The sequence below is a fragment of the Nyctereutes procyonoides genome, unplaced genomic scaffold (assembly GCF_905146905.1).
Source record: "Nyctereutes procyonoides isolate TBG_1078 unplaced genomic scaffold, NYPRO_anot_genome, whole genome shotgun sequence".
In the NCBI taxonomy this organism is placed as follows: Eukaryota; Metazoa; Chordata; class Mammalia; order Carnivora; family Canidae; genus Nyctereutes; species Nyctereutes procyonoides.
The window spans coordinates 1-21,563 of record NW_026574926.1 but is presented as its reverse complement, the minus strand read 5'-3'; the positions used below and the strand labels follow the sequence as shown (position 1 = coordinate 21,563).

General features: G+C 39.1%; 2 protein-coding genes across 2 annotated transcripts; one reads left to right on the top strand and one right to left on the bottom strand.

Annotated features, from left to right (window-relative positions):
- The first annotated feature begins 471 nt into the window (after positions 1-471).
- Positions 472-1,398, top strand: LOC129503345 (olfactory receptor 4C6-like). Its single transcript, XM_055315377.1, has one exon. The coding sequence runs from the start codon at positions 472-474 to the stop codon at positions 1,396-1,398; it is 927 nt and encodes a 308-aa protein (XP_055171352.1).
- Positions 1,399-8,138: 6,740 nt separating this feature from the next.
- Positions 8,139-9,053, bottom strand: LOC129503413 (olfactory receptor 4C11-like). Its single transcript, XM_055315499.1, has one exon. The coding sequence runs from the start codon at positions 9,051-9,053 to the stop codon at positions 8,139-8,141; it is 915 nt and encodes a 304-aa protein (XP_055171474.1).
- Positions 9,054-21,563: the final 12,510 nt, after the last annotated feature.

The following is a 21,563-nucleotide window of genomic DNA, read 5'->3' as shown; positions in this document are numbered from 1 at the left end:
ATCTGGGGTCTTTCCATAATTTGGATATTGTGGACATTGCTGCTATAAACATTAGTTTAGTTAGTTTCCTTAACTCAAAGTACTGCTCCATCATCTGTAAAAAAAATAAAATAAAAAAATAGTCACTCATAGGATTATTCCAGTACTCAGAGTAGGGTAGGTGCTCAAAAAAAGTTAGCTAATAATATGAATAAAGGAAAGAAAACTATATTTCACTTGGAAGAACAATTAAAGAAAGAGGAGAAATGTCCTGGGAGAAGCTAGCATTAATGAAGTGTCTACCTTTTAAACTCTTTATTTAATATATTATTAAGATCCAAATGCTTTAATGGTGAAGAAATGAATAAAAATGAGTAACACAGTCTATGAGGTCCTGGAAGACATGAGGCCAAATAATCATTACTTAAATATCACTTGTTGCTTTTTTAGGTTTTTCAGATCTCCACTGGAGCCCGTATCAACACCTAATATATGGAGAATCCAAAAAATGTGACTGAATTCATTCTTTTGGGCATTACCGAGAACCCAGAGCTGCGGAACATGCTCTCTGCTGTGTTTCTAATCATGTATGTGTCCACGGTTTTGGGAAACCTATTAATTGTGGTAACTGTGATCACGAGTCAGAGTCTGAGATCACCTATGTATTTTTTCCTTACTTTCGTATCCCTTTTGGATGTCACCTACTCTTCTGTCATTGCCCCCAAGATGATTGTGGACTCCCTCTCCAAGAGCACTGTCATCTCCTTAGAAGGTTGCATGGCGCAGCTCTTTGCAGAGTATTTCTTTGGTGGTGTGGGGATCATCCTTCTCATCGTGATGGCCTATGACCGCTACGTGGCCATCTGTAAGCCCCTGCACTACTCCACCATCATGAGCCCTCGGATGTGCTGCCTGCTGCTGGGAGGGGCCTGGGTGGGGGGATTTATCCATGCAGCAATACAGCTTCTCTTCATGTATCAAATACCCTTCTGTGGCCCCAATGTCATTGATCATTTTATATGCGATTTGTTTCCCTTGTTGAAACTGGCCTGCATGGACACCCACACCCTGGGTCTCCTAGTCATCCTCAACAGTGGGGTGATGTGTATGACCATCTTCCTTATTCTCATTGCCTCCTATGTGGTCATCCTCTGCTCTCTGAAGTCTTGCAGCTCTGAAGGGCGGCGCAAAGCCCTCTCCACCTGTGGCTCCCACCTCACCGTGGTTGTCTTGTTCTTTGTGCCATGCATTTTCCTGTACGTGCGGCCTGTGGCCACCTACCCCATTGACAAGGCAATGGCTGTGTCTGATTCCATCATCACACCCTTGTTAAATCCCTTGATCTACACCCTGAGGAATTCAGAGGTGAAAAATGCCATGAGGAAACTGGGGAAACAAAGGAGTTTTGTTGGCAAGTGATGGTCATGCTAAGACATCATGTTTCCCATTAAGGGAGATTCTTTCTGAAAGGTGAGAGAAATAAGCTATTCATCGCCACTAACAACAGAGAGATTTTTGAAAAATATAAACCTGGTTGGGGCCCCTCGGTGGCTCAGTCAGTTAAATACCTGCCTTTTGCTCAGGTCATGATCCCAAGGTCCTTGCTCAGTGATTCTCCCTCTCCTTTTCCCTCTGGGGAGAAGGGTTCGTGCTTGTTCTCATTCTCTCTCTCAAATATATAAGTAGAATCTTTTAAAAGTGGATATCTGTTTGGGGCACCTAAGTGATACAGTCTGTTAAGCATCTGACTCTTGATTTAGGTTCAGATCACAATCTCAGTGTCCTGGGATTAAGACCCTCATCAGGCTTCAGGCTCAGGGGAGAGACTGCTTGAGAGTCTCTCACCTTCTGCTTCTGCCCCTCTTCCTTTCACCCTTGCATATTCTCTCTCTCTCCCTTTCAAATTAGTAAATAAGTCTTTAAAAATATGTAAACCTGTTTTGTGATTTAGGATTTAAGGATTATGGACTTGTTAAAGGATCACAATACTTTAGTGCTTTATACCCTTCCTTGGCTTCCCATTGCCTTTGGAAACAGCTGGCATTGTGGAAAAATTCCCTGATTGATCTTTCTACTGCCTCTAAGTCTCCCACCCAATCTGGAGCACCTCACTTACTCCCTTACTGTGTATCAGCAGGTGTTGGCTATTTTCATCTGCCCCCACAGCTCTTTGCGACTTTCTCACCTCAGTGCTTTTGCTTCTCTCTTTCTGAAAGCAAGTCCCATCTTCTTCAATTGGTTGCTTCCTCATAATCTATTGTCTTGGAAAAGAAATTGACTGGCCTTACCTCAGAGAGCTTCCCCCATGATTCTTTTAAAGACTTTTTCACTCTTTACAAAATTCCCTATGGCAAGATCTTCTTTATTTTCTTTATAAAAATAATTAAAAGCATGATTACTTTTGCATAATCATTTAAGTTTTGCTACTTGCCTTCTCTCAAATATACCAGACATCCTGATACATAGACTTTTGTCTTATTTATGCTTGGCATCTGTTAGGTTTCCATAAAGATCTGTTGAATGATTATAGAATGCAAGAGACTTTTCCCCCAAAAAAACTAGCCTAAATTGGATGGTGAGACAAAAAAAATATCAAAAATAAACAAGCAGGAAAGATGCTATATTTTGTCCAATGTTTTTGTTTTTGTTTTTCATCAATTGAGAGGATCATGTGGTTCTTCTCTTTTCTTTTATCAATGTGATGTATCACACTGACTGATTTGCAGATGTTGAACCACCCTTGCAGCCCAGGAATAAATCCCACTTGGTCTTGGAGAATAATCTGTTTAATATACTGTTGGAACCTATGGCTAGTATTTTTGTGAGAGTTTTGACATTCATGCTCCAAAGGCAGGAATGAAGCAAAAGCAAAAATGAACTATTGTTACTTCATCAACATAACAAGCTTTTGCACACCAAAGAAAATAGTCAATAAAACTAAAAGGCAATCTGCAGAATGGGGGAAGATACTTGTAAATGACAAATAAGGGGCTAGTATCCAAGATGTATAAAGCGCTTTCAAAACCAACACCCAAAAAACAAACAATCATGATAAGAAATGGTCAGAAGACATGAACAGACATTTCTCCAAAGAAGGCATACAAATGGCCAACAGATCTATGAAAAAATGTTCAATGTCACTTAGCATCAGGGAAATACAAATCAAAACCACAATGAGATACCATCTCCTATCAATCAGAACGACTAAAATTAATGTCAGGAAACAACAAATGTTGGCAAGGATAGAGAGAAAGGAGAATTCTCTCAAAGTGTTGGTGGGAATGAAAGCTCGTGCAGCCACTCTGGAAAGCAGTACGGAGGTTCCTCCAGAAGTTAAAAATAAAGCTATCTGGTGACCTAGCAACTGCACTACTATTTACCCCAAAGGAAAAATGTAGTGATCCGAAGGAGTGCCTGTAACCCAATGTTTATAGCAAAAATGTCCACAATAGCCAAACTGTGGAAAGAGCCAGACGTCCACCCACAGATGAATGAATAAAGAAGATCTGATTTTATATATATTTTATATATATATATATAAATATATATATAAATATATATAAATATACATATACATATAACTATATATATATTTATATATATAAATATAAATATAAATATATATAAATAATATGGAATATTACTCAGGTATCAAAAAATGGAATATCATTTACATTGATGTGGATAGAACTGGAGGATATTATACTGAATGAAATAAGTTAATCAGAGAAAGAATTATCATATGGTTTCACTCATATGAGGAATATAGAACTAGCACAGAGGATCACAGAGGAAGGAAGAGAAAACAGAATGGGAAGAAATCAGAGAGGGAGGCAAACCACGAGAAAACAGAATGGGAACCACGAGAGGTTTCAAGGAACCATGAAAGACCAGGAGCATAATGGTCCAGATAGAGAGGGGCAAGAAGCAAGAAATACACACCTGTGTACCTCAGATTATGTAGTGCCGAGACCACTAAATCTCCCTGAAGCTGCAAAGAACATAAATGTCGTTATTATCTTTTAAAAATGACCCAGACTCAAAAATTCTTCAGGAATGCTGACTGACTCTCACTTTTGTGCTATAGAGGAGCTGGGGCAAAGAACTAATGTTATATTAGGTTTAGGTTTATGATGCTTACTCTCTTTTTAAAAAGATTTTATTTAAAAAAATAAAAAATAAAATAAAAAGATTTTATTTGTTCATGAGAGAAACAAAGAGAGAGGCAGAGCCCTAGCCAGATGGGGAGGCAGGCTCTCTCTCCGTGGGGAATCTGATGCGGACTCAAACCCGGGATCCAAGCATCATGACCCAAGTCAAAGGCAGATGCTCAACCACTGAGCCACCCAGGTACCCCCGATTCTACTAATGAGAGCTTTTTATGACTGTGCCGTCCTATAATTGAGTGTCAACTACCAGTTTGTTCACATCTCTTCATAGATGATTAAATTAGTCTCAGGAAACAGCATGCCTCCATTGATCTTAAATACATTTTAGCAGATAAGGCCTGGAAATATTTTACATATTCTGCTCTCCAACACAATCCTTAGTTTGCTGATTACTGCTACCAGAATTTTGTAATAATCTTATTATATTGTTTTTAAAAAGACTAATCCCAGGAGGCCAACATGGGATTTGATAACATTTTTTCTGAATTATAATTAAAGCACAGGAAGCTTAAAGTCAATGAGTTTAACGTGAAAAAGTGTATGTTCCAGAAACTTAAATAAAATGTCACAGTTAATTCTAAGAGAGATCCATTAAATTCAGGAAGAAGGCCACCTTTTAAAACTGCCATTATTATATAATTTGTTGAGTTTTAATGCCCAGTTCTCAACCTCATATACTTATTTGAATCAGGAAGATAATAAAAATTGAATAAATCCAAAATATGCAAAAACATTTAAGAAAAAGTTAAAGACCTTTGCTCCCTGTAGAAAAGGAGCAAATCTTGACCCCTTTAAAAGACTGCCAGGACTAAACTCTGGTGTGTCGTTGCCTAATGAGGGGCACATATCCAAATTTGTCCCAAACTCAACTTTTCAAGAGAAACCAGGTATTCATATTTAATATGTATTTTAATGATTTGAATATACTGATGACCGATTACACTTATAAAATCTTTTATGCTAAACAATAATCTTTGGATTAAACAAATTTACAGTTTTTCAGGTAAATTCGGTTTAGCAGCCTGTCACTTTGGAAATTTTGTATCAACCAATGAAATAAGAGGAAAAGGAAATATAGCAGTCAGAACCAAACACAAGTCATTGTTGGCTGATGTATTCATCTAGTTTGCCAAACCAAGACAATCAACTGAGAGATTACAGTATTTAATAAAAGAGTTTACTCAAAAATCAGCATAATAATACTTCTAAATGTAAGTATAATAGACAAATATAAAACGAAATAAATCTACTTCACAATAACAATAAAATTAAGAGATGCAACAGAAATGTGAACAGTCTTCATGAAGAACACTAAGCCTCATCACAAAAGACATGTTAAAACTGAGTCAGGTGAATTATACAATTTGAGATGGAAGTAACTCACAATTTAAAGTTGTTAATTTTTCCCAATTAATTGACATACTGAGTGAATTTCTAAACAAAATCTCTGGAGGAGATTTGCATGGAAATGGAGAGAATTATTCTAAACTCCACATGGTTGAATATATAGAAGAAAAGACTCAAAGATATTGGAGAGGATGAGGAGAAGAACCAAGGTCAAATATGTCATAAAGCTATAGTAATTTTTCAAACCGAGTATGCCCACAGAATAAACAAATATATTAAGAGGACAGAGTATCATGCAAAGAAATTCAACCGTATATATATGTGGTAATTTAATATAGGATTAGGTTGAAAGTATTAACATGAAAATAAATTATATTAAGAGAAATGACTATCAATTTGGGGAAAAAAGTTAAAACGTATATCAAAAACTAAATAAATAGCATTCTCAACAGGAGTCGATGTGTATGGGAGACATCAAAAACAGGGGGAAAGGATGCAGAATAAGATAAAAATACATTTTAAATCTAGTTACAGCAGGAATGGGGACATGGGAGATGGGATGCAGGGAAAGTGCACTCGTTTCTTTTATTCATAACTCATAATTATTTTTAATAATATAAAAACAAACCCGATTCAAAGAAAATGTAGTGTTTTAAATTTCTGGACATAATGCAGTCACTGAACTTCCCCTTTGCTGAAAGTAGCTAGAAGCTGCACAAAACACTGGAAACATCGTATTCAGTTTTGGATGACTGGCAACATACTCCTGGGACCCCTTACAAAAAGGAGACAGATCAGGTGAGTGCTAGGACAGACTCAGGCTGACCAAAAGACCTCCAACCCCTTGCAGAGGTGAGGAGAACTGCAAATGGCTCCCCTCACCCTTGACATCACAAAATGGTTTTCTAAGAGCTCTCTTGGATCTTTAATGAATTAGTTTTCTCTTTTTTCCCCCTGAACACTCAAGGATTGATTTTCAGACTTCCTTTCCTTTCTCCCCTTCCAATGCTTGGAGTGATTCCTTGTCCCCTTTCCTCATGACTACTTCCTCATGTCAATCCCCACCCAATTCACTTTGAAATCTTCCCCATTGGCAGATACGGTTTAATTATACCAATTTGTTCATGAGAATGTATCTTTTCTGTGAGTGCAAACAAATATTTCTCTAATGTCCTCATTTGTTCTCTGATAAATGTCCTCTTTGGGACTTAAATGTCTAGTCCACCACCACTTCCTATATAAGAATACTAAGCATCTTTGGTGAGACATGATAATATTGGCAGAAACTTCTCACTTATGAAATTCATTGTATTCTTTTCTCATTAGCTTATTTCAATTAAAATAATACTTCCTGGTGCCAATTTGATGGGAATTATAAACTCAGGTACTGAAAGAGTTTCACATGACAGTGCTTGATTATAGATTATGATGCGGTGGTGGTGGTGGCAGGTGTGTATTATACATATCACTTGAGTGATCTTCAAAGGTGAAAATATGTATTTTAAAACATTCTCATATAAAAACAAAAGACCATAATTGCAAAGCACTAAAAGGACCTTTCCAATCCTGGGATCACCCAAAGAATCTAGATTTTAATTTTTTGGACACTAAGGAAACACCACCTGTGAACGAAAAAAGTACTTTTTCCTCCACCTGAAAAAACATGGCAGTCAAGGAAGTTAACCTAGACTAATTCAATGATATAAAGATCCTGGGAAACTTTATTTTTTCCCTGTGTGCTCATATACCTGGAATTAATTCTCAAAATATAAGAAAAGTTCCCACTCTCCTTTTCCTGTTTCTTGCTCTTCAACATGTGTTGTTCTTTAGTTTCCTTCTCCAATTTAGCCTCCCTTCTGTTTATTTCCTTCGTCATATTTCTGCTGCCAAACCCCCTCCCTGCCTCTTCCCTCTCCCTTGTGAAGAACAATGGGAAGGACCTTGCCTATGGCAGCTGACTGGCTGATACCACCCATCACAGTCAAGTATTAGACTTTCCTTCTTTCACCACTCACAGAACTTTGAGAAGTTCTCCAGACACAGTACAGGTTTTCAATGAGATATCAAGCTTTTCTTGGAGGTTGAAGATCCCTCCGCGTGGATTCCCCAGTGAGGCAACGTCAGGCACAGATTCCATAACAGAATTCTCTTTAAAGCCATCTCCAAATCCCAGGTTGTCAAGACAGTCACCTAAACTCTCTAAGTTCCAGTTCCATATGGGTTAGCTCTTATGACCACATTCATAAAAACTAGACTACAATTTAAGGAAAGAATTGGTCTGTGTTCACACACACAATCATTCTGTCACTAATCAGTACATTTTTTTTTCTGAAGACAAATTGGTCCAGGAAACTAAATTATCATGTGAATATGACCAGATGTCAACTCAACTAAGGGCCAGGATAAGTTGCTCAAAATGGTTTTGGACTATATAAGTAATCTTATTCTAAGCAATCCGCTCAGAATAAGGAGTCTATATATTTATAAATATGAAAATAAATATACAAAAAATAGCAAGATTAAAATTACTTAATTGGTTTTTTTATCCCAAAAGGAATATTTTATCTTTTCTGTTCATGAAGCAAAACCAAGGTGTTAAGGAAGTATACATTAGGAAACCTGAATATCACGTGTCAACATAAATCATACTTTGCTACACCATAACTTTTTCATGGCATTTTTCACTTCTGCATTCCTCAGCGTATAGATCAGAGGGTTGAGCAAGGGTGCCCCAATGGTATAAAACACAGCCACCACCTTGTCTACTGGAAATGTGGTTGCCGGGCGTGTATATATGAATATACATGGGCCAAAAAATAGGACAACCACAATAAAATGGGAAGTGCAGGTCAAAAGGGCTTTTCGCCTTCCTTCTGCACTGTAGTTTCTCAGAGAGTACAAGATGATAACATAGGAGATTAGCAGCATTATGAAACTCACCGTGCATATGGCTCCACTGTTAGAAACAACTAGCAAATTTATTACATAAGTGTCCATGCAAGCAAGTTTCAACAAGGGCTGCAAGTCACAGAAATAGTGATCAATCACATTGGAGCCACAGAAAGGCAATCTCAAAGCCAGGAAAATTTGTGCCGAAGAGTGGATACAGGATCCCACCCAACCCAGAATCACCAGCACACTGCAGACATGCCTGTTCATGATGGTTGTGTAACGCAAGGGCTTACAAATGGCTACATAGCGATCAAAAGCCATGACGATCAGCACGAAGATTTCCATGCATCCAAAGAAGTGGCCTGAAAAGACCTGAGTCATGCACTCCTTGTAGGAAATGGTCTTCCTCTGAGAAATGGCATCCACAATCAATCTGGGGGCAATGGTTGTAGAGAGGCAAGCATCAGTAAAGGACAGGTAAAATAGGAAGAAGTACATGGGACTCCCAAGGGTCCTGCTTCTTTTAATAGTCACTACAATGAGAAAGTTTCCCAACAGTGTGGCAAAATATAGCATCAAGAAGACCCCAAATATTGCTTTCTGTTTTCTTGGATCCTGTGTCAAGCCAAACAGAATGAATTCATTCACAGTGGTATTCATCACCATTTTGTTGGTTGCAGGTAAGGTGACCTTGATAAGACCCTAATCTGCAAAGGGAAGAAGTGACATTATGGAGAGATCAGTAGGTTGAACTCTGTATTCCTTATCTGCTCCATGTTACTCCGACTTCCTTTAATTTCCTATGAATCTTTGTGAATCTGCAGAAGTCCAAGCCTCTCAAGATTGATTGATTGATTGATTGATTCAGAAACTAACCGAATTGGATCAAAGCCTTTGCATTTGGTGAATAAAAAGTCAATATCCTTCAAAATTTCTGAAATCTACAAATTTGAAAATGGCAGAAATTGTACTTTCCTTGGGCAAATGAATTAGCTGCCTTAAAATTTAGCCTTCATCTGAAAAATTGAAATCTGTGTAAACTAGATTCTGAAGTCATAGTGGAAAACCTTGGAAAAGCAACTTTTCCTTCCAGCCAAAGGCAATGAAACCCAGGATATGAAATTGGAATATATTTCTGTGGTCAAATATAAAATTTGGAGACATACAAATTTAGCCCAATTGGAATTTGAGCCTATCTATAATAGTGCCCACCTTCTAAGAAGTGAGAGTTGCACTGAAAACATTCATCTTTGTATCCGCTGCACTGAGAAACAGTGGAAAGCATACAAGTACATCCGTTGTGGCCCCAACAAAACAAATCAGTGGTGGCTTCAGATCTATCACTTCCTCTCTCACAAAAGGATCAGAATTGCTCACTCTCAGTTGTCTCTCTGAGAGTGGATGAAGGGGTGTGAGTAGCAAAATTACATACCTCTCCTCGGCTTTAATAGGATCATTTTGTCATTGTTCCTTATGCTTTTGTTTTTATTGTTAAGATTTAATTTTTTTAGAATAGTGTTAGATTCATATCAAAACTGAGAGAAAGGCACAAAGAGTCCCCATATAGCTCTGCCCCCACAAAATATCACCCCTGCCATTATTAACACTTCTGCCAGAATGGCACACTTGTCACAACTGATGAGCCAACCATAACCCACCATCAACAACCAGAGGCCAGAGTTAACCCTAAGGGTCCACTCTTCGTGTGGTACATTCTATGGATTTGAAGAAATGCTAAGGACATGCATTCATCATTATAATATCATACAGGGCATTTTCACTACCCTAAAAGCAGAATCATTTAGATTCCCAAAATATAGAAAATAATTCTTTTCACATAGTGCCTAACATCCATTAAATTCTGAATAAAACCTCTTACATCATTTTGCTGGGAAAAGTAGCAGATTGAATGAGATACCCATATGAGTTTGCATTGTGAGAATTATTAGTTCATACATACCACAAAATCAAGCTGGTGTATCACAAACATCAGTATTACAAATGGCCAATCCCAGTATTCATTAAGTGGACACTCCATGTTTCTAAACAGAAAGAAAGGACACAATTTCAGATACTCCCTCATGTCCTCATCCTCTATCCTCTACTTCTTTTTATTGCTTCGCTATATCTTGAAAAGGACAGTCTAAAAATATGATGAATCATGAAAATGATAAAATGGTTACTATGGCTTTCTAATGCAATGGCTGAAATACTCACCATGACTTTGAAAGCTCCCAAACACTGTGCCGTAACCTTGCTGACCACTTTCTCTCCTGCCTCTGGGCATGTGTGCTCCAACCACATCTGATATTACTATCCTTCATAAATATACCCACATACCATCTCATTCTCTAAGTTTTCAGGATTTCTTAGTGACAAAGACCTTCCTCTGATACAACCTACACTCTGCATTGTTAACTGTGCACACAGTACCCAGTTCAGATGCCATCTTCTCAGAACACCTTCTTGCTAACGACTTTCCAATGGTATAAACTGTGTGTGTGCGTGTGTGTCTGTGTGTCTGTGTGTAGTGAATCAATCCTTAATTATAGCCTTCCTCATTTTTGTTTTAATATCTTTGTTCATTCGATTTTATGTTCCATAAAGCAAGTTCATTTTGTTCTATTTTGGGTAATTCAGGATAGGCTGGCAGGCAATTTACTGGAGAGCAGTCAAAAAGAAACCAGTACCAGAATGCTAGTCTTTGTGCTCCATGGCAACCTCTCCTTCTTGGACACTCCACTCACTACTGCCATGAGAAGCATCAGGCCCCAGCCACTCGAGTAGAGCCAGCAAAAAGCCAGAAACCATACATTGGTAAGGAATAAAACCATGGACACATCCAGTACATGTCCTGACTAGCAAATGGATGGAAAATCCTGATGAGTCAGAAAAAAAAAGAGACCAGCATTTATATTTATACTTAAATGTAAATATACAGTGCAAGGCTGAGCAAAGAATTTTGCTAGGGACAAAGGAGCACTTCATCCTAGTATTTCACTAGAGTTTTCTTCTCATTCCTCCACTCTGGAGAACATCTCTCACACCAACACCAGAAAGAAAATGTAATTCTTAGGTATCAGTGGGTTTGGGCAGCCAACATTACAGTCATTAATATCAGAGCAAGGAGTATCATAGTGCCATAGAATCGTGGTAACAACACTTTCTATGAATACTGATTGCCGTGGTCAGTATACAGCCTTTCCTTTTCCTGACCCTAAGCTTTGCAAGTAAGAAATCCACCTGTGTAGGATACTATTCCTCTACACCCTTCAATGTACCCCTCACTCGATAAGAATTGGTCCTGAGACAGTGCTGCATCAAGGACAGTGAAAGGCAGAAACCCTGACACATCAGAATCTCCTCATTACTGAGAGAAATAAGCTTCCTGGCATGTCATGTTTCTCAAAGATTGAAAGAATTACATAATGGCAACTATCAGAAACTTCAGTACTGAAGGAAATCAAGAGAAAGAATGTAGTTTACTAAAAAAAAAAAAAAAACAGTAGTTTACTTGGGTTGTGAAACTTACCATGTTTCTTGTACAGAAGGAGATGAGATCCAATAGAGAGCCCATAGCTTTTTCTCGGGCAAATCTGATTTATCTTGAAGATGAATCATGTGCAGTGTGTTTGCAACATGTAATCTGTACTAGAATACATCTACTCAGCTTTCCACTGCAGGTTCTATGTGGAGAGAAGATACACCACAGGTAGCCAATCTTTCCTAGAGGCTTAGGTTAGAGTCTTCAATGAGGTCTGTAATAACAGCAGAAAATTTCTTATTTCTACTGTTAGAACTTTCTAGAATATAAAGGAATTATTCCCACAATCCTATGATAGAAAAATCTCTAAAGGCAGCTCTATGCCCAAAACAATTCCTTGGCAGAGCGTATGGATTAAACATTTCTTCCTCCTCCAATAGATATATAGAGATTTCACAGAAGTTCACAAATACCCAGCCTTTGGAGGAATAAGGGCTGTGCCCTTCCCACTCAACCCCAGAGAATATGCTCTACAAACTACTTAGCTCAGTCACTCCTGGATCAATGCAAACCATGGGGCCAAGTAATCCCAGACAGGCTATATCATCTGACAGATCCTGTCCACAGAGTCCACCTGTCCTCCTAGACTCCCAAAGGGACCCATATCATTTCAGTTACCAACTGCTCCACTGGTGTCCCTGGTCTAAGGAGAAAGTATGCCTTTCAAGTCACACTGAAGTACAGACTAATAAAAGTTCCCAAAGACTTTTCTCTTCAAGTGAAATCTTTTCTAACAGCACACGAACCTCTGAGCCCAGGTACATTTTCCAACACATGTGATATGATTGAGTTTTATTTTCATAATATATGTCTCTATGACTTTGAGCAAGTTTCTTAACTTCTCCCATTTTCCTATCTGTAATGATAGGAAAATGATACTGTAGATATAATAATCATTTTCAATCTTAATAATACAGGTAAAATATAATTACAGTGAAAACTACTAACTACGATTTCTATAATTTATATAATACTTTGAAGTTCTTCAGTCTCTCTGAAGAACTTATTTAACTCAACACTGAAAATCATTGCTTTCAGGAAATAGAAGAGTTGAACAGACATTTCTCAAAGTAGACATACAGATGGCCAACAGACACATGAAAAAAATGCCCTACATGCCTTGACATCAGGGAATTACAACTCAAAACCGCAATGAGATACCATCTCACACCAGTCAGAATAGCTAAAATTGACAAGTCAGGAAACAACAAATGTCAGTGAGGATGCAGAGAAAGAGGACCCTCTCACAATACTAGTGAGCATGCATGCTGATGCAGCCACTCTGGAAAACAGTATGGAGGTTCCCCAAGAGGTTGAAAATAGAGCTACCCTACAACCCAGCAATTGAACTTCTAGCAGTTTACTTCAGAGATACAAATGTATTGAATCAAAGGACCACCTGCACCCCAATGTTCACAGCAGGAATAAGCAAGATAGACTGTGGAAAGATCCCGATGTCCAACCACAGATGATAAAGATGGATAAAGATGTGGTGTATGATACAATGGACTCTTATGCAGCCATCAGAAGGATTAAGCCTACCATTTACATCAACATGGTGGAATCAGAGGATATGAATCTGAGAAAAATAAGTCAATTAAAGAAAAAAATTACATGTGATTTTACTAATGTTGTAATTTAAGAAACAAAACAGAGGATCATGGAAAATGGGAGGGAAATTGAAATAGAATGAAATCAGAGAGGGAGACAAACTATGTGAAAGAAACTGAGGGTTGCTGGAGAGGAGCTTGGTGGGGAAATGGGGTAACCGATGACAGGCTTTAAGGAGGACACATGAGGTCATAAGTACTGGGTATTATAGCAACTGATGAATTACTAAATTCTACATCTGAAAATAATGATATGCTATATCAACGATAATTAAAATTAAATGAAGCAAACAAAAGGCAGATCATTAGAACACTGATTATTAGAACATAATCATTGGAAGTAGAAGGGTCCGGTTATTTTACGGAGGTTACCTCATACTGGGAGGGAGGAGAAAAATTCTATTAGCAGGTAACGTTTCAACTGTGTTTGAATTCTCTTCAGATTTCCTGAGGGAAATTGCTGAAACATATCAATCAATATGTTTAATGATGATAAGAACCAATAAATAACAAAAAGGATCAGGTGGAAATACCCATGTGAAAATTACTGGGGTGGAGATTCTAGAAAGGGAGACTAATGCAGCACTCCTGGGGTATATTCAAGGAGCTGTGAAAGACCAGGAACATAATGGTCCAGGTAGAGAGTTGCGAGAAGCAAGAACAAATACACACAGGGACAGACTAAATAGTGCTGAGACTGCTAACTCTCCCTGAAACCACAAAGAATATGAATGTTGTAATTGTCCTTTAAAAATGAGACAGACTCCAAAATTTTCAGGAGCACTGACTCACTTTTGTGCTATAAGGAGTTGGGGGAATAGGGAATAGTTGTGAAAAGATTTTGCAGCTAGCTTCGATTTGTCCTTTAAGTTTTGATTGTGAAGGAAATTTACAAATGCATTAGAAAATATTTGGCCATAAAATAATTCTCTTAGCATTATATTTTACAATTTCTATCGTGTTCAATACAGAAGAAAAAGTCCATAAGCGTATGATGACCTGCGTCTTAGAGAAACCCTTAGGATGATCTTTATTTTATTATAATCCCATGATACAAACACTGGGAAGGACCTCAGAATGAGGTCCATGTCTTTATATCTGTGAAATATGCAAGGTTTTAGAACTTGATAAAGGTCAAAGGCTGGGGTAAAGATAGTGGAGGAGTAGGGTCCCCAAGTCACCTGTCCCCACCATATTACCTCAATAACTTTCAAATCATCCTGAAAACCTACAAATTCGAACTGAGATTTAAAGAGAGAAGAGCGGGAACGGTACAGAGAGATGAGTCTGCACTTCTAACAAGGTAGGAAGGCGGAAAAAAATAAATAAAAAAGAATCCAGTAAGGGAGGGGCCCCCACAAGGAGCACGGCTAAGGGGGGCTGTGAAGGCCTCCAGGACAAGAAAGCCCAGCACCAGAGAAGCAGGAACATTCAATATCCGCACCGGATTCTTCCTGGACTGAAAGGCGCTCGCAGGGAACTTGATCAGGATCCCAGGAGGGGCAGTGGGGCTTCCAGTCTCCCAGAGTCAAAAACAGAGGAGGGGTGCCCGGGGGAGAGCGCCCCGCACTCTGCGATGCATCTCAGTAAAGGGATGGAGCACGCCTGGCGGGGCCTCGAGAGTAGCTCAGGTGGTGGCTCCGGGCATAGGGGGCTGCGCCCTGCTGTCATCTGGGCCATGGCCCTGGGAGTGCGATTCCAGCAGCACAGGCCCTTGATCCCAGAGCATCAGGGAGCACAGACCAGGATCCTGCACTCCCCCGTGATAAGTGGAGGCAGGGAAGGCACAGGACAGCAAGGACGCTCCTGCTGCAGGGTGCCCTGAGCTGTGCAGGTCAGCGCCTCCCGCCCACGGAGCATCCAGGCCCCTAGGGATTGGGAGCTGCGGGAGTTACTGTGAGAACTGACTCTAGGGCTAGAGAGCTGGCTGCCACCACTGTTGTTCCTCCTGGTGTCACGCTGTGCCTGGGACAGAGCGGGGCCACCAGGTAGGAGGGGCCTCATGGGGTAAACAGCTCCCACTGAGCCCGGAACCCGGCGGGGGGAGAGGCAGCTCCCCCAGGTGCATACACCTGAAAATCAGCACAACAGACCCCTCCCCCAGAAGACCAGCTGGAAGGACAGGGGAAGAGCAAGCTCTTGACCCAGCAGCTCCAGGGGAAGTCAAGGAATTTACAGTATACAAAATCAGAGAATACCCCTCCTTTTATTTCTTCTTCCTTTTTCTAGTAAAATTTTTTTTATATCAGACTAAGACTATAAATTTCCAATTTTTTTTCTCTTTTCTCACCTTAACTACAGTATATTACCACCCCTTCATTTTTTAAGATTCTTCCTTTTTGACTTTCATATTTCTAAAATTACAGGTCTTAGATATATTTTTCACTTCTAGATTCCTTTCAACATACTCAACTTAATTTGGGGAGATACAGCAAATAAAACCTACACCAAGCAGAAGAAGAGAGTTAATAGAGATTCGAGCAGAAATAGAGCCCAGAAGGACTGTAGAACATATCAACAAGACCAGGAGTTGGTTCTTTGAAAGAATTAATAAGATAGATAAACCATTGCCAGCCTTATTAAAAACAAAAGAGAATAGATTCAAATTAATAAAATCATGATTGAAAAGGGAGATATCACAACCAATTCCAAGGAAATACAAACGATTTTAAAAACAGATTATGAGTGGCTATACGCCAATAAATTAGGCAATCTAGGAGAAATGGGCACATTTCTAGAAAACCACAAACTACCAAAACTGGAACAGGAAGAAATAGAAAACCTGAACGGGTCAATAACCAAAGAGGAAATTGAAGCAGTCATCAAAAACCTCCCAAGACACAAAAGTCCAGGGCCAGATGGCTTCCCAGGGAATTCTATCAAATGTTTAATGAAGAAACAATACCTATTTTGCTAATGCTGTTCCAAAAGATAGAAAGAGACGGAATACTACCAAATTCATTCTATGCGGCCAGCATCACCTTAATTCCAAAACCAGACAAAGCCCCCAGTAATTGGAGAATTATAGACCAATATCCCTGATGAACACAGATGCAAAAATTCTTAACAAGATACTAGCCAATAGGATCCAGCAATACATTAAGAAGATTATTCACCATGACCAACTGAGATTTATCCCAGGGATGCAAGGCTGGTTCAACACTTGTAAAGCAATCAACATGATAGATCATATCATAAAAACAAGAACCATATGATCCTCTCAATAGATGCAGAGAAAGCATTTGACAAAATACAGTAGCCATGCCTGATCAAAACTCTTCAAAGTGTAGGGATAGAGCGAACATTCCTCAGCATCTTAAAAGTCATCTACAAAAAGCCCACAGCGAATATCATTCTCAAAGGGGAAAGAGCTGAGAGCACACAGTTTAGCAGAAGCGATATGTGATACATGTGACAGGTCATGAGGGGATATGGCCTCAGACAGACAAAATTTCTTTTTTTTTTAAAGATTTTATTTATTCATTCATGAGACACACACACAGAGAGAGAGGCAGAGACACAGGCAGAGGGAGAAGCAGGCTCTTTGCAGGGACCCTGTGTGGGACTCGATCCCAGTACTCCAGGATCACGCCCTGGGCCGTGAAGCTGGCACCAAACCTCTGAGCGACCCAGGGATCCCCTAGACAAAATTCCTAATGATGACCTTAGACACTGTGCAAGGCCATCCCAACCTACTACTCAAGGAATCATTTACATTTGTGGCTCAGCTTGAGGAAGAGATTTTAGTTTTCAATCAAAACTATTGCACATACTTCTTTCCAATACTCCAATGACCTCACTAGAGGACCTAAAATCCCAGCACTGAAGATGCATCTGATATTGTCCCTTTCTAAATCTAAAGTATTAAAAGTATTTCCAGTGATGACCTCTTCAAAATATCTAATGCATCCCGAGTGGGAGAATTAATATAAACTAGCATGAAACTTGAAAGATTCAAAGGACACCTGACGGAATTAGTGAGATGAAGGGCAGAGTCCTTCCTTTTTTCTTTCTCTCTGACATTTGTTTTATATAATAGTTACTTAAAAGTAATTCCTGAGGAAACCTCAAACACTGAGTCTGAAGATGAGAAATCACCCCAGATTTTACTTTTTCTCCTAGGTCCTGATGTGTGTCCAGTGGTTCCTTTCATTGCTTTGTCTTCTTTTATCTCTGCCTCTTCATCAGGATTTCATCACTATTCCAAGCTGACAGAATGGATTTCCTTTCATAGTAGAAATAACTGTTCATATGATAGATGGCAGTGAACTGAAACTTTCTCATTTCACAAATAGGATGACAGAAGTCCTGTGAGGCTAAATGATTTATCTAGAAATACAGCACCATTGTCTCAGAATGAGACGTGTAGAATTTTTGTACATGCGCCCTGATACTACCTTTTCAGAGGATAAGATGGGAGCTGTATTTTACACCATTATCACCCCCATGTTAAATCCTCTGATCTATACACTCAGAAATGCAGAAGTAAAAAATGCAATGAAAAGACTGTGGGGCAGGAAGGTTTTCTCAGAGGCTAATGATAAATAGCTGAAAATAATAATTTAAGCTGAATGATCTTAAATTTTCTTTTCTGTTCAAAGACGATGGTAATAACGACTTCACATGGGTTTTGGAGGAACAAAAGAGATAATAAAACATTCTACACAACTGAGGTATTATTTATCATCATTATATTCTAATATTTCATGTGTAGGTAAATTTTCTGAAAGACCTAGGCTAGAGGAATCTTATTAAAATCAGAACTCATACAGCAATTTGGTAGCGTGGCAGGATACAAAATCAATGCCCAGAAATCAATGGCATTCCTATACACTAACAATGAGACTGAAGAAAGAGAAATTAAGGAGTCAATCCCATTTACAATTGCACCCAAAAGCATAAGATACCTAGGAATAAACCTAACCAAAGAGGTAAAGGATCTATACCCTAAAAACTATAGAACACTTCTGAAAGAAATTGAGGAAGACACAAAGAGATGGAAAAATATTCCATGCTCATGGATTGGCAGAATTAATATTGTGAAAATGTCAATGCTACCCAGGGCAATTTACACGTTCAATGCAATCCCTATCAAAATACCATGGACTTTTTTCAGAGACTTAGAACAAATTATTGTAAGATTTGTGTGGAATCAGAAAAGACCCCAAATAGCCAGGGGAATTTTAAAAAAGAAAACCATAGCTGGGGGCATCACAATGCCAGATTTCAGGTTGTACTACAAAGCTGTGGTCATCAAGACAGTGTGGTACTGGCACAAAAACAGACACATAGACCAATGGAACAGAATAGAGAATCCAGAAATGGACCCTGAACTTTATGGTCAACTAATATTCGACAAAGGAGGAAAGACGATCCACTGGAAGAAAGACAGTCTCTTCAATAAATGGTGCTGGGAAAACTGGACATCCACATGCAGAAGAATGAAACTAGACCACTCTCTTGCACCATACACAAAGATAAACTCAAAATGGATGAAAGATTTAAATGTGAGACAAGACTCCATCAAAATCCTAGAGGAGAACACAGGCAACACCCTTTTTGAACTTGGCCACAGTAACTTCTTGCAAGATACATCCACGAAAACAAAAGAAACAAAAGCAAAAATGAACTATTGGGACTTCATCAAGATAAGAAGCTTTTGCACAGCAAAGGATACAGTCAACAAAACTCAAAGACAACCTACAGAATGGGAGAAGATATTTGCAAATAACATATCGGATAAAGGGCTAGTTTCCAAAATCTATAAAGAACTTATTAAACTCAACACCAAAGAAACAAACAATCCAATCATGAAATGGGCAAAAGACATGAAGAGAAATCTCACAGAGGAAGACATAGACATGGCCAACATGCACATGAGAAAATGCTCTGCATCACTTGCCATCAGGGAAATACAAATCAAAACCACAATGAGATACCACCTCACACCAGTGAGAATGGGGAAAATTAATAAGGCAGGAAACAACAAATGTTGGAGAGGATGTGGAGAAAAGGGAACCCTCTTACACTGTTGGTGGGAATGTGAACTGGTGCAGCCACTCTGGAAAACTGTGTGGAGGTTCCTCAAAGAATTAAAAATAGACCTGCCCTACGACCCAGCAATTGCACTGTTAGGGATTTACCCCGAAGATTCAGATGCAATGAAACGCCGGGGCACCTGCACCCCGATGTTTCTAGCAGCCATGTCCACAATAGCCAAACTGTGGAAGGAGCCTCGGTGCCCATCGAAAGATGAATGGATAAAGAAGATGTGGTTTATGTATACAATGGAATATTACTCAGCCATTAGAAACAACAAATACCCACCATTTGCTTCAACATGGATATAACTGGAGGGTATTATGCTGAGTGAAGTAAGTCAATCGGAGAAGGACAAACAGTGTATGTTCTCACTCATTTGGGGAATATGAATAATAGTGAAGGGGAATATAAGGGAAGGGAGAAGAAATGTGTGGGAGATATCAGAAAGGGACACAGAACATAAAGACTCCTAACTCTGGGAAACGAACTAGGGGTGGTGGAAGGGGAGGAGGGCGGGGGGTGGGGGTGAATGGGTGACGGGCACGGAGGGGGACACTTGACGGGATGAGCACTGGGTGTTATTCTGTATGTTGGTAAATTGAACACCAATAAAAATTAATTTATAAAAAAAATAAAATAAAATAAAATCAGAAGCTCTGCACCATTGTTTTCTTCTTCCCATTTTGGACTCTGCCATTTTCCTTAAAGAATGAGAGTCTACTGGAGGTATTTAAGGTCATTTTTATCATTTAGAACTGTGATGGAAACATATTGAGCACTCAATATGGATATGTTACTTGCACAATAGGATACAGGAAGAATAACAGAGATCTGAGCTACAGGGTTCTGATCTAAGCCAAAACACAGTAGAAACTAAACCTAGCAAGGCTTCAAAAGGAGGGGAAGCTATGTGAACATGAAAAAGAGATAAAATACACTTAAAAAACAAAAGATCTGTCCTAATCCTCTGCTCTGGAGAGAAAGCTTTCCATTCTCTAGTACTCATTTTCTTTACCCAAATGGTAAGGAAACTGGAGGGAAAAATTGCCTCAAAGATCCGCATTGTAATTCTAATATCCCATTCATATGCTCCTGCTACCTGACTAATCTTGACTTCTCTGTAGGCACTGGTCTCCAATTGACATGCAGTTACTAAAAGGAAATACTGAAGAAGCTGAATGAAAATAAATACACAAGTGATGAATAAATGACTTGATTCAAACAACATGGCAAATAAAATACTGAAAGGCCTGACTGGGAAACTGTATTTTCTCCAGTGTTTGAACCAAGCAGTTTTACTGAACACAGTGAGACATTTATCACACATCTCTTCTTCACTTCCTGCAATCTGAGCTTTATTTTTCTATAACAAATGAACACATCAATGATTATTCTTCTTATTACTTCCTTGTCTTTTGCAAAGATCTGATTATTCTGTTACTGCCTGTACCTGGGTAAGTGTTTATGGTAGAGTGTGTATGTATGTGTGTGCACATTACATTAAGATCTGTACGTTCTCATTCATTTGGGGAATATAAATAATAGTGAAAGGGAATATAAGGGAAGGGAGAAGAAGTGTGTGGGAAATACCAGAAAGGGAGACAGAACATAAAGACTCCTAACTCTGGGAAATGAACTAGGGGTGGTGGAAGGGGAGGAGGGCGGGGGGTGGGGGTGAATGGGTGATGGGCACTGAGGGGGACACCTGATGGTATGAGCACTGGGTGTTATTCTGTAAGTTCGCAAACTGTACACCAATAAAAAATAAATTTATTATTAAAAAGTTCTGTACAGGGATCCCTGGGTGGCGAAGCGGTTTAGTGCCTGCCTTTGGCCCAGGGCGCGATCCTGGAGACCCGGGATCGAATCCCACATCAGGCTCCCGGTGCATGGAGCCTGCTTCTCCCTCTGCCTGTGTCTCTGCCTCTCTCTCTCTCTGTGTGTGACTATCATAAATAAATAAAAATTTAAAAAAAAAAG